The sequence below is a fragment of the Pediculus humanus genome, genomic scaffold (assembly GCF_000006295.1).
Source record: "Pediculus humanus corporis 1103172107613 genomic scaffold, whole genome shotgun sequence".
Lineage (NCBI taxonomy): Eukaryota > Metazoa > Arthropoda > Insecta > Psocodea > Pediculidae > Pediculus > Pediculus humanus.
The window spans coordinates 72745-87918 of NW_002987227.1; the positions used below are offsets into that span (position 1 = coordinate 72745).

Genomic DNA, 15174 nt, shown 5'->3' on the forward strand with positions numbered 1-15174 from the left:
GGATTTTAAATTAATAAAAAAAAAAAAAAAAAAAGATAATAACTAATTGTTTTGTTCTTGCTTGTTTTATATTATATAATACTATTTTTTTATACTATACTACTAACATGTTTGTACAAGTAAAGTAGATAAACAAAAAGCTCCTCCCAATGCATAAGCTCCTGTTTGTGTCCATCTTCTACCAATTCTATCACTTAAAACTTTTCCCAATATATAACCTGGTAATTCAACCAATGATTGCCAAAAAAAATTCATAAATGGATTCCCTGACATGTTAGTAACGTTTAAAGTAATAACATAATAGCATAATCCTGAAACCGACCTAAAGTCAGTTAAAAATTTTTATTTGTTTTCATTTAAAAAAAAAACAAGGTATAAAATTAATATTAAAATTTTTTTTTACCAGCAAGTAATAATAATAATTGTATTTTTTGCTAATCTCCAATTAGCAAAAAGACTGGCTAATCCATAAAATGTTTCTTTTTTGTTTTTTATCTTTTCTAATACTGAATATGTGTTTTTTGGAATTTTTGTTTTATTTATATTTGAAATATACTTCAAAACATTTACAGCTTCTTCTATTTTACCACGACTCGCCAACCATCTTGGAGACTCAGGTAAAAGTCTGGAAAATTTAATTTTTTTTAAAAAAAACCCTAGTATTGACTCAAATATAATTAAACTTATAACTTTATTTGAAAATCAGTAATTAATCAGTTATTTTAGTTTAATTAATTTTTATACTTACTCATACATAAAAAAACAAACAATATTTGGAAGTGTTGATACTAGCATAATTAATTTCCAGTCTCTTAATCCCCAAGCAATAAGAATTAAAAGGCATAAACCTAAAACCCAACCTGTGCATTGTAAAAATGCAATGTGGGAACGTTTTTTCTCATCTGAAACTTCCATACCTGAAATGAAAATCAAAATAAATTTTTATTTCCCAGTAAAATCCAGAATCAAAAAAAAAAAAAACAGGGATTCTTACTTATTACTAACGGTGATTGAAAAACGCTTGTTGAAGCAGTACTACCCAAAGCAATTGAAAAAAGAAAAAATAAATAATTTCCAGAAACAAAAACGGATAAAGTTCTTCCAATTATTAGAATAAGAATCGATAAGTAAAAAACAGGTTTACGACCATAACTGCGTGTATTAAATAAAAAAAAATATTTATTATATACAAAATGAAAGGAAAAAAATTTGCTGATTGATCGATTGATTGACTTTCGTACCTATCTCCTAATTGTCCAAAAACAAAAGTACCTATAATTTCTCCTATTCTTCCAGCAGCAAATGTGTTCGATACGTAAATTTCTTTATCGCAAACCCAATTTTGTTCTGTTGTAACGGTTTCGCTGTACCATGTTCGATCGAAATTCCAACCGTATAAACAACCTTTTGTTGTAACAACATTATGTTTATGTTTAAAAATTTAATAAAAAGGTTAATATTTGTAGAAAATAAATAAAATCTTGATTATTATTATTAAAAAAAAAAAAAGTAATACATACTTATCGAATTTTTTTCAGTTCCATTTACAATATACATTTTACAAGAATCGTATAACGTTTCTCCTGATTTATTAATTCTAAAAAAATAATTAATCGATATAAAATTAATAAATTTATTTGTTATTACGATTGGTTAACGTTTACTTTTAAAAATTTGAATTTTGGGGAGTATGTTTATAGTTTTACTCACTTGAGTAGCCATATTTCTTTCCATTCTTCTAACGAATAATTAGTTGCTTCCATTCCTGGGACTTGGCAAAAATGCTCAGGTATAGTCATTGCCAATATAATATTTAAATAAGGCATGGTTAAAAAAATAACAATAATAAAATTATATAAAAAATTAAATCTTTTTTGAAATTTCCCATCGTTACCTATTTCTTCCATTAAATGATCAAATTGATAATTATCATCATCATTATTTAAAAATGGTTGTTTGTTACCTTCGGGTAAATCATTCGACAAAAATTTATCATTAAATTTTTTTAGCGGTTCCTTAGAATTACCCATGACAAGTGTAAAAATTTAATTTTTTTTCGATTTTCACGTTATAAAACCGTTTTAATAATCGTCATTTCGATTGATTTCACTTCGATATATCACTCGTAATTATCTTATTTAAAAAAAAAAAAAAACGAAAACTGGGTTTTAATATTAACTTTTTAAAAACAAGACCAAAGTCAATAAGAACTATTTAAAACCTCCGATAAAAATAATTTTTCTATTTTCTTCTCTTATCGCTCTCTCATGTAAATTAAAAAATTTACGTCTTGTATATCTTTTAGTTCTAACTATTACAACGCTCATCATTCTATTATGTTAACAATCAATTACTTAAAATCTCATGACGAACCCTATGATTTTTCTCATTCAAAAAAAAAAAAAAATAATATTTATATTTTATATAAGTATTCGAATACTATTTAATAATATGTGAATAATTTTAATCGATTATTTTTTTATATAAAAATTATTTTTTTACGTCATCATCTCCACATAACCCGCCCATATATTCTTCAAACTTATTTAAAAAACTTATATTTTTGTATAGCAACAAAAAATTTTTTTAAAGGTTATATTATATAGTCCTTCATAAAAAAATAATTTTTTATTATTCAAATATAATTAAATTTAGTTTAAACAAATATTGTGTAATATAGTAGGTGAGTTATGTAATTTGTTTTTAACTTAAATTACCTTTTTTTTAATTTTTTAAAATTTTGTTAAAAACAAGAATGGAAATCAAAAATGATTGAAAAACTTTATATAATGAATTAAATAAATTTAAAATTAAAAAATATTTTCTTACATTTAATAAAAAAATAATAAATAAATAAAAAATTATTTCAATGTCAAAATTTGTTTTGGATTGTGAAACTTATTTTTTTGTCTTGAGTAATAAATTTATTATTATTTATTTAACTTGAATTTTTAACAATTTATTTTTTTCTTATCTTAAATAACAAAAAAACAAAGTTTTTTTTTTTTTTTTTACAATATTTTGTTGAACGTACATGGAAAATTAAAATCAAGGACAATTTAAAATGAATTTAAATTTCGCTAATAAAATAATTGTTGAAAAAAAAAAAAACAACAACAACTTTAGTAAACTAATATTTAAAAAATTTATACAGTTTTATTTCGTTTATTTAAAAAAAAAAAAAATATTTTATTGTTTAAAAAATTACTGATTTACATAAATGAAAAGCCCAATGAAAAAGTATAAATTTTTCTTTTTTTTTTTTTTTTATGGGACAGTTCATAAAAAATTGTTTTTAGTTTGATTTGAAACTAATTTTAAATTAACATGGTATAAATCAATATTATTACAAATCTTATTTTGATTTTCCTTTTTCTTTTTTTAAGGCTTTTTCTAAACCTTTGACACATTTTTCCGTCAAGTTATATTTTTCTTTGAGAATTCCAAAAGCCACAGCAATTTGATTTCCTTGAACTTGGACTTGTGATCCTTTTTTTCCAGGTACTGATGTAGTTATTGTCGTACTTGCAGCAGCTTTGTGTTGTAATTCTTTAGCAAATAAGTTTATATTTACCCCGTAACTTTCCAAGTTGCTGATAAGAGTTACTTTTTTATTACCCACTCTCGAACATATTTCGAATTCGACGTAGGGCATTTTACCCTTGTGAACAATTGTTTCGCCATTACTACAATTGGATACCTTGTGTTGCACTCCCATTTTTTGTAAAAAATTTGATAAAAGGTTACCTCTGCTCATTACATCTCCGTTGTTAAGAATATGATGAAGGATAGGATCTAAAATTACAAAATCAGGTTTGTTGGGATCTGCCAAATTTTCATTTCTGATGTAATCATTTAAATGATTTCGAACATCATTCCGGGTTAGTTCATCATTTTTTTTTAAACCAAATTTTACAAAAAATGGGAGAGTACATGCTGACACTGAATAAACTTGTTGTACTACTGTTTTATTGTCACCTCGAGGAACCACTGTAACAGAAACAACATTGTACGGGTCGACAAATTCTTTAACTCTTTTATGATTGGTATTAGCTCCAGCTATAGTAATGTCATTTTTTGGCACTTGTTGTAATGTTATTAAGCCTTCAAGACTTTTTTCTTGAAGAAAAGTAGAAAATTTTTTCCATTTTGTTTTTTTTAAATTTAACGTTTTTCCATCGGGTATGTTGGTTAAAATGTATTTAGCATAAAAGGTAGCCGGTAATATAGGATAAGAATCTTTGGGTATAGTTTTAAGGGCTTTAAAAAAACAATATTCTAGCACTTCATCTGATGAATTTCTTTCATCTTGCTCTTGGCTATCCTTATTCACTTCATTATCTAAATTCTTTTGTTGATCCAGTTTACAATTTTCAAGATCGGTATTCAAAATATCAACACTTTTTTCCTCAACACTTGAGTCTTTTGTTAAATCTTCACTTTGTGACTCTTCTTTTAATGTACATGTCTAAAAGAATTAATAATTTTAATAGGTACAAAATAAATTTTCAGTAAATTTTTCAATAATATTATACATACCCATTCTGGGGGACCCAACTGCAATGTGACAGAATCAGAATTTGTTTTAAATAAATAATCACCAGCAATGTGATAAATTTTTACTAATTTTCCAATTTCCTTATTTTTGATGGGATCCAAGATATCATCTTTATTGACTAATGAAAGACCTACAGCCATTACTGCTTTATTATCGACTAAGTTTACAGCAATAGGATTTTGCTTTTTAAAATTAAGTGTATCATTAGATATGCTTTCTAAATATATGCCAGGAAAAAAAAGATCAGCACCATTTTTTAATTTATCAAGTACAGCTGAACTAGTAGTGAGTACTGGAAGCATATTTGGAAACTTCCATACCATAAAAACTGTAGGCAATTTAATATTGTTACTTATGTCTTCAATGAACATAGGAATTTTATTTATAGAATAAATATCAACTTCTTCTTCCTTAAATGTTAATATTCTTGTTTTAATTATGTTTTCTTTACTGCTCACTAAAGTTGAAATATCATTTTCACTCAGTGCTGGAAACACAGCTCTGATATCATTAATAAATTTTTTTTTTTCTGAGTTTTTTAATTGATTTTGCGATTTAAGCTTAAAAGGTTTTTTGAACATTTTAAATTTTTTTTTTCTTTTGCTTGAAAAGCGTTATTGTATTTTATTATAAAATGGTAAAATAATAAAATAAAAAACTTTTTAAATTAAATTACTCACAATAATCAAGGTAATAACAGTATATTTTAACTGATATTTTTATTTTGTACCTATAATTTTGAATTTTTTTCAAAATGCTCCATATAATAAATTTTATATATTTATAAATGTATTGTCATTTAAATGTAGTTTTTACAAATTGATAAAATTAAAAAAAAAAACTAGAGAAATTATTTATTTTTGGTCATTATGGTAAGTATAAAAAAAAAATTTTTTAGCTTTCTACGACGTAATCTACACGTCTATGTCTTTAATATAATTCACAGTTATTAGTACTTTATAAAAAAGTTTATAAGGTACGTGTCAATAGAATATATTCTTGCCGTAGTTTAATATAAGTGAAATTTATAAAATTTAGGCAAATTAAATGTTTTTCCAATTATTTATCATGATATGTATTAATTTTTCAGTGCTAATTATACTATAACGTAGTTTTTAATGTAACGGACAGAATCTTATCATAACATTTGTAATTATTTTATGCTTATTTTTTGCATTAATTTACGTAATAAAAATACGCAATGGATTTAAGTGATTTTAAGCAGTAATAATTAATTTTAAAAAATAAAAACAATTTTTATGGCAGATAATTTGGCAACGCAGCTTTTTACATTTTAAATATCAAAATAGAGTGCAAGTGAAATGTTGAAAAGAAAATTTTATTTGTTCATGCGTTTATAGTTAAAACAAAGTAATGGCTACTGTCCCAGAAAGGCATTTAATTCCTTCAGAAATTTTAGATGACCTAAGTAGTCGTTTTATTGTAAATGTACCTGAGGAGGAAAGGAAAGAACCCATTCGGTTGTGTTTTCAGGTTGAGTTAGCCTACTGGTTTTATTTAGATTTCTTTTGCACTGAAGATCCAAATTTGAAAACCTGTGGTATGAAAGAATTTACAGCACAGATTTTTGAACACATTCCTTTTTTAACTCCCCTCCTTAAAAATTTAGATAAAGTTATTGACGACTGGCGAATGTACAAATCATCTGTTCCTACTTATGGTGCTATAGTGTTGAATGAAGATCTGACTAAAGTTTTATTAGTTCAGAGTTATTTTACAAAATCTTCTTGGGGTTTTCCCAAAGGAAAGGTTAATGAGTTAGAAACTCCTTATAATTGCGCAGTTAGAGAAGTAAGAAAAAATTATTTTACAAATAATATACACATATATATATAAATCTGTCTTCTTATTGTTTTATAATTTTTTTTTTTTTTTATAGGTTTTTGAAGAAACAGGGTTAGATATAAGTAAAATGATAGATATTAATGATTACATTGAAGCAAATGTAAATGAACAAACAGTAAGACTGTACATGGTATCTGGAGTAAATGAAACTGAGAAATGTCAACCTAGGACTAGAAATGAAATTAAAAGTGTTGAATGGTTTACAATTCGTGATTTACCATCGAGTAAAAAGGATATGACATGTAAAGTTAAGATAGGAGTTGGACCAAATTCTTTTTTTATGGTTCTTCCATTTATTAAGTAAGTAATCAATAAAAATTAAAAATCAAAAAAATTTTGAGGTTACACAAAAAAGCAATAACTAATATTAAACTTATTTAATTAGATTGAAATTTTTTTAAGAGTTTTAATTTAATTTCAGTGCAAACTTTATATAACCTATGCATTTTTAAATATGAGAAATAATCTTAATGTGTTTTTGAATTAAATATTTATTTAAAAAGTATTCTGTTTTTTAGACGAATACGAAGTTGGATTCAAGAAAAAAAACAAGATACTAAAGTCAACAAAAATGGGAGGCGACAATATAATAAATCAGCGACTAAAACTTCCACAACTTTAACTTCATCACCTTCTATGTCATATTCTGACAAATATAAGCAATTAAACCAAACCTTTGATGCTTTAGAGGTAAATTTTAAATAAAAATTAAAATTAAAAAAAAAAAAAAAAGGCACTTAAAAAATGAAATCGATATTTATTTATAAAAGAAAAAGAGTTTACAAATTTATAAACTATTTTTATTTTCTAGTACACTGTTGTTAAACTTAAACAGCAATGTAGGTATATTTTTTTAAAAAATTAATTTGAGATTGGCATTTAAGTAATGAAAGTATAATAGATAATAAATTTTTCTTTAAAATATTTTGACACATTAAAAAATTTATTTAAAAACTTTATACATTAGGTGAAAAATACTTTTGTTTAACAAAAAAAAAAAAAAGTAATTTATACTACAGTATGGTGTGTAATATAGTTACTACATAGATTTAAAATTGTAATTATAACTTTTTTCAGAATGAATTACTTCAGTATTCAGTAGATAAAAATTTAATACAGAAAAATATAAGGAACATTAGGCAACAAAACAAATCAAATTCTCAGCGAGAATATTTTAGTAAGTTAATTTTTTTTTTATGATAATATTATTGTAAAAAAATTTAAAGAAATAATTTTAAATATATTTTTTTTAAAAATTTCATTTCCTTTTTGCAGCTGATGAAGAGAAAAACAAAGATAATTGCAGTCTTCGAAATCAAAATGATATTTCTAATTTTTACTGCGCGTTCAGAAAAAGTAATAGTAGTCAGCCTAGGAAAAAAATTCAAAATCAAGAACCACAGTTTATAGTTCAAAAGTGGATAAATTTTAAGTTAGATAAAATTTCAATTTTAAAATGTTTTGACGATTAAATACAATAATGAAATGGAAAACAAATAAGTAAGTTTTATACAAAACGCGAAAAAAAAAAAAAAAAAAAAAACTATTTCTGAAAAGAATTTCTGAAGAAAGAAAAATTCACAATTTTTTTTTTTTTTTTAACTATAAAAAGGTACAAGATATTTTTTCTAGCAATCGTATAAATAAAGCCAAATGTTTATTTGTCAACAAAAAATGTTCGAGATATTTTTATGAAAGGAATGATCATATAAAATTATATTCAACTTTTTTATATATACATATAGTTTGTTGCACATTTGGTTTTAAAATTTTTTTTTTAACTTAAAAATAGATTCAGGACGAAAAATTTATTTGTAAGTTATGTATGTTAATATACATATAAATTTATACACACAAACAGATTCATATAATCATAATAATACATAAATATATGTATATTTATTTGTGCTTTTATTTTTACTCTTGTACTTTATTATACACTTATTTTCAATTTGACTTATGGTATGCAATTACCAAATGAATAAATGTGTTACAATTTTATTTTTGATTTTCTTATATTTAAAAAAAATTTTTTTTTATTTAAAAACCAAATTAATTTCAAGCAAATGTATTTTTTTATTCAATTTTTAATAAAAAAAAAAAAAGAAAAAAAAAGAAAATTAAATATTTTTAAATTCGAACATTTTTTGTCAGTATTTTATAAACAGAGAAAAAAAAAATAATAATAAAATAAATGTTATATTTTATATTAGAGTCTATATTTATCAATATTAATCTTTGATAATTTTTATTACATCTTATCAAATTAATTGTGAAAAATATAATTGTAGTAGTTGACTATTATGAAATTTATTTTTACTTTAAAATTTTTTTTTGTATTTTAATAATGACAAAAGGCAAGTTAATTATTATTAATATTTAAAAAACAAAAATTAAGAAAAATTCTTTTAAATTAATTAAAAATGTAATTCTATTAAAAAATTAGTATCAATACTGGTATTTAATTCACTACTATTAATTGTAACTTTTTGATTCAAAAATTTATGGTTTTAGTAAATAAAATTAATCAAAACATTGGTAAAAAAAAAAAAAAATTATTATTTTATATGATTTTGTCCAACAAAATTGAAATCGAATCAATAAAATTATAGTCATATATATGTAGTCGATGAAATTAAGTGTAGCTTTATTACATTTTTTTAAAACGGAAAATTCATAACAAAATTAATAGGGAAACATAAATATTATTTTCATAATAAAAAAAATTTACATGAATAAAATTATATATTGTGAAGTTATACAGCTTTTTTTTTTTTTGTAAACCTAAACTGGTACAAAGCCAGTACTAAATGTCATATTTGAAAAAATGGTAGTTTTTATTAAAAACTAACATTTTCTCTTTTATCTGAACATAAATTCTGATTAATTTTCTTTAAAAGGAGAAAAATCTTAAATTATCGTGTCATTAGATTTAAAAATATATACTTTTTTTGTTGGCCAAACTGTTAGTTGTGAGTGTATAATCAAAATGTCCCAGGTTTTGACAGAAGAACAAGAACAGGTAAATAGTTTCCTTTTTTGTACTATTTAATGTTTATTCAATGTATGTAAAAATTGAGAAGGTTAAGTTATTGCAGTGTGACGTATTTTTGATTAATATGAATAGTAAAATTAATTTTATTTATGTATAAATTAATCTCTCAGTTTTTTCTTTTTTGTTCAAACACCCACTTCAAAAAGTTAAAAGGTTTTGTTACCAAGAATTAACTATCCAAAATGGCAGAATGTTTTTATTATTTATTATACAATTTTTAGAATACAAATATGACGGAAAATTTTATTATATTGAAACAATTTTATCATTATTTTATTATAAAATATTTTTTTCATTGTTAAAAATAAACTTCTTATGTAATACAGTAAATTCTTATGATTAATATCACAGAAATGTTTTAACTTATTTAATTATATAATTTTTATAATTTATTATTTTTTTTAGGCTGCAAAACATTTTATTGAAGTTGTTAATAAGTTAAAGAAACATAGGTGTTCCAGCCCTTTGTCATGGAGTTGTGCTATTAAATTTTTAGCTGCTAGGAAGTATGATGTACAAAGGGCTGTAACTCTTTATGAACAACATGAATTGACAAGGCACAGAGAAGGTCTTGTTTATTTTGATACAAATGCTGAACCTTTAAAATCTGAATTAAATACTGGAAAATTTACAATTTTGGTAAGATTAAGTTTTTAAATTTTTTTTTTTTATTTTTATTTTCTCTTGTTCCATTTTTTTTTTTTACTTGTAATTGAATTAAATTTTTCTTCCATTGATAACAAATTTTTTTTTTTTCAAATATATCCAGAAAGTAAATATTTTTTAAAATTAACAAACAAATAATTTAAAATTTAAATCTTTCTGTTTTAAAAAAAAAAAATTGTAATTAATGCTTAATTAAAATTTATTATTAATTTAAATAATTCATAAATTTTATTGAATGCAATATAAATTAGTTTGAAATATTGATATGTAAAATGTTGAATTAATCAAATTCAATTCTTGACAAACTTGAATATTTATTTTGTTTTTTTATAATCTACAAGTTAATCAGTTTTGTATATAATAACTTAATCTTTATTTTCTAAACAAGATTATTGCTAAATAGAAAATTAGCCATTTTAAAAATTACAATTTTTTTTTTTTTGGTTCTCATAATAAAATTAGGTGATTTTAAAGATTGCTTATTAAATTACAATTCATTTAATATCAGATTCTAGATTTTTATAATCCATAATTTTTTCTAAATATTTCATTGACTAACTGAGCCATGCTTTACTACAAGTGCTGATAAACATTGAAACCGAGTTTAAACTGATTTAAACATAAATACTCATTTTGCTTCCAAAAATAAACATTATTAAATTTTCAATTTTAAAATTTATATTTTTCTGAGTCATTTAACTGTTTATTACCAGCTGGTGCATTTAAAATATTTTTAATTGTAAATAAAACAATAAAAAAAAAAGAAAACTATTTTAAATTTTATGTGGATTTCATACATAAATAAAATTTTGTTAAACAAAAATTACCTAATAATTATTTTTAAACAATTTTTTTTTCTTTTTTTTTTTTTTTGTATAAAAAGAAAAATATTGAAAACAAATTACTCATTAATTTTAATTCTTTTTTATTAAATTATTGATTAAATTTATGTAAAATCAATTTCGAAACAAAATTACCGGAATCAGTTTTTAAATCAAATTTTTTTTTAATATGTTATAAATAAGTAATATAATTAACCACAAATAACTAAAATCAATTTGACAAACATAAATTTGGAGTATTTAATTTAAATTGTTGTTTTTTTGTTGTTTGATTACTCGTAATTTGTTAAATCTTATTTTAAGTATGATAATCATGTGTTTCAAAAATTGATCACCACTCGGAAAACATAAACAAAAAAAAAGAAAAAAAAAAATGAGGTTATCGTTAATTTAAAAAAAAAAAAAAAAATTTTTACCGCGTTTTTATTTTAATAATTGTGTATTAACTAAAAGTTTATTTATTTTATTGTTAATTTTTTTTTAGCCCGGGAGAGATGCTTCAGGCGCAGCGGTTGCATTATTTAGAGCTCACATGCATCATCCTTCATTATCATCTCATCAGACAACATTACAGGTAAAGCAGAAGAATTCTTTTTTTTTTTTTTTTTTTTTTTTTTAATAAAATAATAATTTGTTATTTTAATATAAGTAAATTATTTTTATAATTGTTTTACATTATAGGGTGTAGTATATCAACTCGACGTAGCTTTAGATAGTCCAGAGACTCAAAAAAATGGTCTAGTCTTTATATATGATATGTCAGATTCCAAATATTCAAACTTTGATTACGATTTTAGTCAAAAAATTCTCCCGCTCTTAAAGGTAAGACTCTCAAAAAAAAATTTTTTTTTTTTTTTTTTTTTTTTTGGGGGGGGGGGGTTTACACTTGATAACTTATAATATCAAAAAAAAATGATAGGAAAAAAAATAGTTACGTCATTATTTTTTTTTTTTTGATTGATTGCAACGAAAGCTAAAAATTTTCATTTGATTTTTCTTCACGTTTTCGATTCGTAAAAAAAAAATTTCTTTTTGTTTTTTTTTTTTTTTTTTTTTTTTTTTGAAAATTATTACAAAACTTTAATAATAAATAAAATTAATTAAGGAAATGTTTTGTTTTATTTAAATATTGTGCTTATGTTTCATTTTGTGTTATTTGGAACGCTTGCTTCTATAAATGTTTATTTATAGTTTTAATTTGTATTTTGAGCAATTGCACTTCCTAGCCAGTTTTTTTTTTTTTTTTTTTTTTTTTTTGTGGACGGTATTTATATATTATTATTATTTAAAAATATATTATTTTGTTTATTTTTAGAATTTTATTGTTTTAATTTGTAATAATTAATTTTCAAAAAAAAAAAAAAAAAATTTTTTGTTGTTGTTGTTAGAAATATCAATTAAAAGTATTTTTAGATTTTTTTTTGTTTTGTTTTGTTCAAGTTTTAAATATTATTAATTATTTATTTAATAATTTATTTATTTATTTATTTTTTTTTTGTTTTTTTTTTAGGGCGGATATCCTGCCAAATTAAAAAAAGTTTTAATTGTCACTGCGCCGCTTTGGTTTAAAGCACCTTTTAAAATTCTGAGGTTGTTTGTACGTGAAAAATTAAGAGACAGAGTTTTTACTATAAGCATACCCCAGGTATTAATAAATGTTTTTATAAACAAAAAAGAATTGTTTATTCATAATTTTTACTTTAAAAAAAAAAAAAAAAAAAACTAATTCAAGTTAAAAAAACACATTCATAATATATGTGTGAGTGCTCATCTGTTTAATTAATGGCGTAGACATAAAATTTTTTTTTTTTTTATTTTAAATATGAAAACGTGATTGTATTATTTTCAAGTCGAAAAGCGAGGAAGAAGAAGGAAATTGCAAAATTGTTATTATTATTATTATCAAAAATTTCTCTCTCTCTCTCTCTCTAGCAAATGGCTACTATTTTTTTATTTTTAAAAAATTTACCTTCAAGTTATTACCTCCTATATCCTATAATTTAAAATTTTTAAACTGCTGCTAACTTTATGACAAAATCAACCGCTAAAAAAAAAAGCTTTTAGGTTTTTTTTTATTTTTATTTTTGAAGAAAATATTAGGTATTTACGTAGAAAATTGCTCTAATTAATTAGCATTTTTATTAATAATTCACTCCTACATACTAATTGTTAAAAATTTTTTATTTTAGCTACCCATACACATTCCACGTGAATCACTTCCAACGATATTAGGAGGCACATTGGAAATTGATCACGATGCCTGGTTGCGTCACTGTCGTTTAAGCACATCCAGTATAAACCGGCAAAACGAGTCTTTAGATAAAACGACGACGAATCTTTATCAAGAAATAAATAATTTAGATAAAAAGGTATTATGCCATGTAAAATGCATTTTATTTTAATATATAAATTTTATATTAATATATGTATTTTTTTTTCGGTTAGATTATGCTTATGAAAGATTCTAATGAAGATTATTCGGTGGAAAAAAAAAATGAACCTTCTCCGGAAAAACATCCAAGGCTTTCACACTATTCTAATTCTGGAGAAGAACACGACGAAGAAATTTCCAAAACGTTAGATGCAATCAATTGGAACCGAAGAGAATCTAATAGTGGTTGTAACTCTTCCACTCCTCCTCCACCATCATCCGCTAGCAGCGGTTTTTCTGACGATGATTCTCTACACTGTGACGTCAATAGTCCCTCTTTTAGTATTGAGCAATTTGTAGATCACGTCAGGCTAAAAGGTCGTAAAGGTTTAATGGCAGAATATTCAGAAATTCGGGAAAAACCTCCTGATGGTTCTTTTAATATAGCCAGGTTGGAATTAATATTAATTTTAGGTCATTACTAAAAGAATTTATATAAAATTTAAAATGTTTTATTTGTTTTAGAATGAAACAAAATTTAGTTAAAAACAGATACACCGATGTGTTGTGCTACGACCATTCAAGAGTGTTGTTATCTCAACAAAGTAACGATCCAAATTCTGATTACATAAATGCCAATTACGTTGACGGGTACAAACAGAAAAACGCCTTCATTTCTACCCAGGGTAAATATTTTATAAAAAAAAAAAAAAAAAAAACTTATTTGTGGCAAAGCAAGAAAAAAATTTTTTTTTTTTTTAAATCACTTTTTTTAGGGCCTTTACCCAAAACAGCTCCAGATTTTTGGAGAATGGTTTGGGAACAAAATTGTTTGGTTATAGTGATGACCACAAAAGTTATGGAAAGAGGGAAAACAAAATGTTATCAATACTGGGAACCTCAAGAAGGAGGAACCGTTCACGGGAATTTCACCGTTCGGACTTTATCCATTGATTTATTTACAGATTTCACAGTTTACAGGCTGGAGTTGGTCAACCTCAAGGTATTCAAATATTTCTAAGAATTTAAATTAACTTATTTAATTTTTTAGTAAAAATTTTTATTAATTTAAAAAATTTTTAGAGCGAAGAAGTTCGAGAAATTTATCATTTTCAATTTACATCATGGCCGGATTATGGTACCCCACACAGCGCTTTGGCAATGTTAGATTTCTTAGAAAGAGTCAGATTGCAACAGGCTAACATGGTGGCTTTATTAGGAGATACTTGGGCTGGGCATCCCAGAGGACCTCCGATAGTTGTCCACTGTAGCGCCGGTATTGGAAGGACGGGTACGTTACCATTTATAAATAAAAAATATTATTTTATGATATGAGAGTTTATATAAATGCGAGATAAACAATATTTAAAAAAATTTACACTTAATTTCAGGGACATTTTGTACAATAGATATATGTATAAGTCGATTGCAAGATGTTGGAACTGTTGATGTGAGAGGGACAGTCGAAAGGATACGAACCCAAAGAGCATTTTCTATTCAAATGCCCGAGCAATATATATTTTGTCATTTAGCTCTTATAGAATATGCCTTAATGAAAAAATTGATTCCTCCAGTCGATCTCACCGAACTGGAAATAACAGATGAAGATTCCGAGTAATAAATAACAAAAAAAAAAAAAAAAAAATTTAAAAATTTAAATGTATAATAAAATTTATTTATTTTTAATTATATATAACTTATTGTATTCCTTTTTTTTTTTTTTAAATAATTTTAACACCACTTTTTTTAATTTAATTTTTATTATAGAAAGTTAAGTAATTGAAAATTGTATTTTTCCTATTAATATTTAAAAAAA

At 23.4% G+C, this 15174-nt stretch overlaps 4 protein-coding genes across 4 annotated transcripts in view; 2 read left to right on the forward strand and 2 right to left on the reverse strand.

The window, feature by feature from the left end:
- Phum_PHUM243100 (sugar transporter, putative) overlaps positions 1-2030 on the reverse strand; it is a gene marked incomplete at both ends in the record, with an annotated part of 2526 nt that extends 496 nt beyond the window's left edge. Inside the window, 7 exons of the mRNA XM_002426179.1 lie at positions 108-322; positions 404-625; positions 749-917; positions 995-1152; positions 1242-1404; positions 1521-1597; positions 1711-2030. Of these exons, the coding sequence (XP_002426224.1) occupies positions 108-322; positions 404-625; positions 749-917; positions 995-1152; positions 1242-1404; positions 1521-1597; positions 1711-2030 (1324 nt within the window). The remainder of the gene's footprint in view (positions 1-107; positions 323-403; positions 626-748; positions 918-994; positions 1153-1241; positions 1405-1520; positions 1598-1710) is intronic.
- Positions 2031-3355: 1325 nt separating this feature from the next.
- Positions 3356-5139, reverse strand: Phum_PHUM243210 (Ligatin, putative; the record flags this gene model as incomplete). Its single annotated transcript, XM_002426180.1, has 2 exons — positions 3356-4468; positions 4540-5139. The coding sequence occupies 2 exons, from the start codon at positions 5137-5139 to the stop codon at positions 3356-3358; spliced, it is 1713 nt and encodes a 570-aa protein (XP_002426225.1).
- A 793-nt stretch (positions 5140-5932) lies between these two features.
- Phum_PHUM243220 (mRNA decapping enzyme, putative) lies at positions 5933-7311 on the forward strand (the record flags this gene model as incomplete). Its single annotated transcript, XM_002426181.1, has 5 exons — positions 5933-6370; positions 6459-6724; positions 6943-7114; positions 7236-7267; positions 7296-7311. 5 exons carry the CDS (start codon positions 5933-5935, stop codon positions 7309-7311), a joined length of 924 nt encoding a protein of 307 aa, XP_002426226.1.
- A 2102-nt stretch (positions 7312-9413) lies between these two features.
- Phum_PHUM243230 (tyrosine-protein phosphatase non-receptor type, putative) lies at positions 9414-14956 on the forward strand (the record flags this gene model as incomplete). The annotated part of the gene is made up of 12 exons (XM_002426182.1): positions 9414-9446; positions 9885-10118; positions 11472-11561; positions 11669-11809; positions 12498-12632; positions 13177-13356; positions 13433-13809; positions 13884-14044; positions 14135-14361; positions 14442-14649; positions 14750-14808; positions 14933-14956. 12 exons carry the CDS (start codon positions 9414-9416, stop codon positions 14954-14956), a joined length of 1869 nt encoding a protein of 622 aa, XP_002426227.1.
- Between the last annotated feature and the right edge of the window lie 218 nt (positions 14957-15174).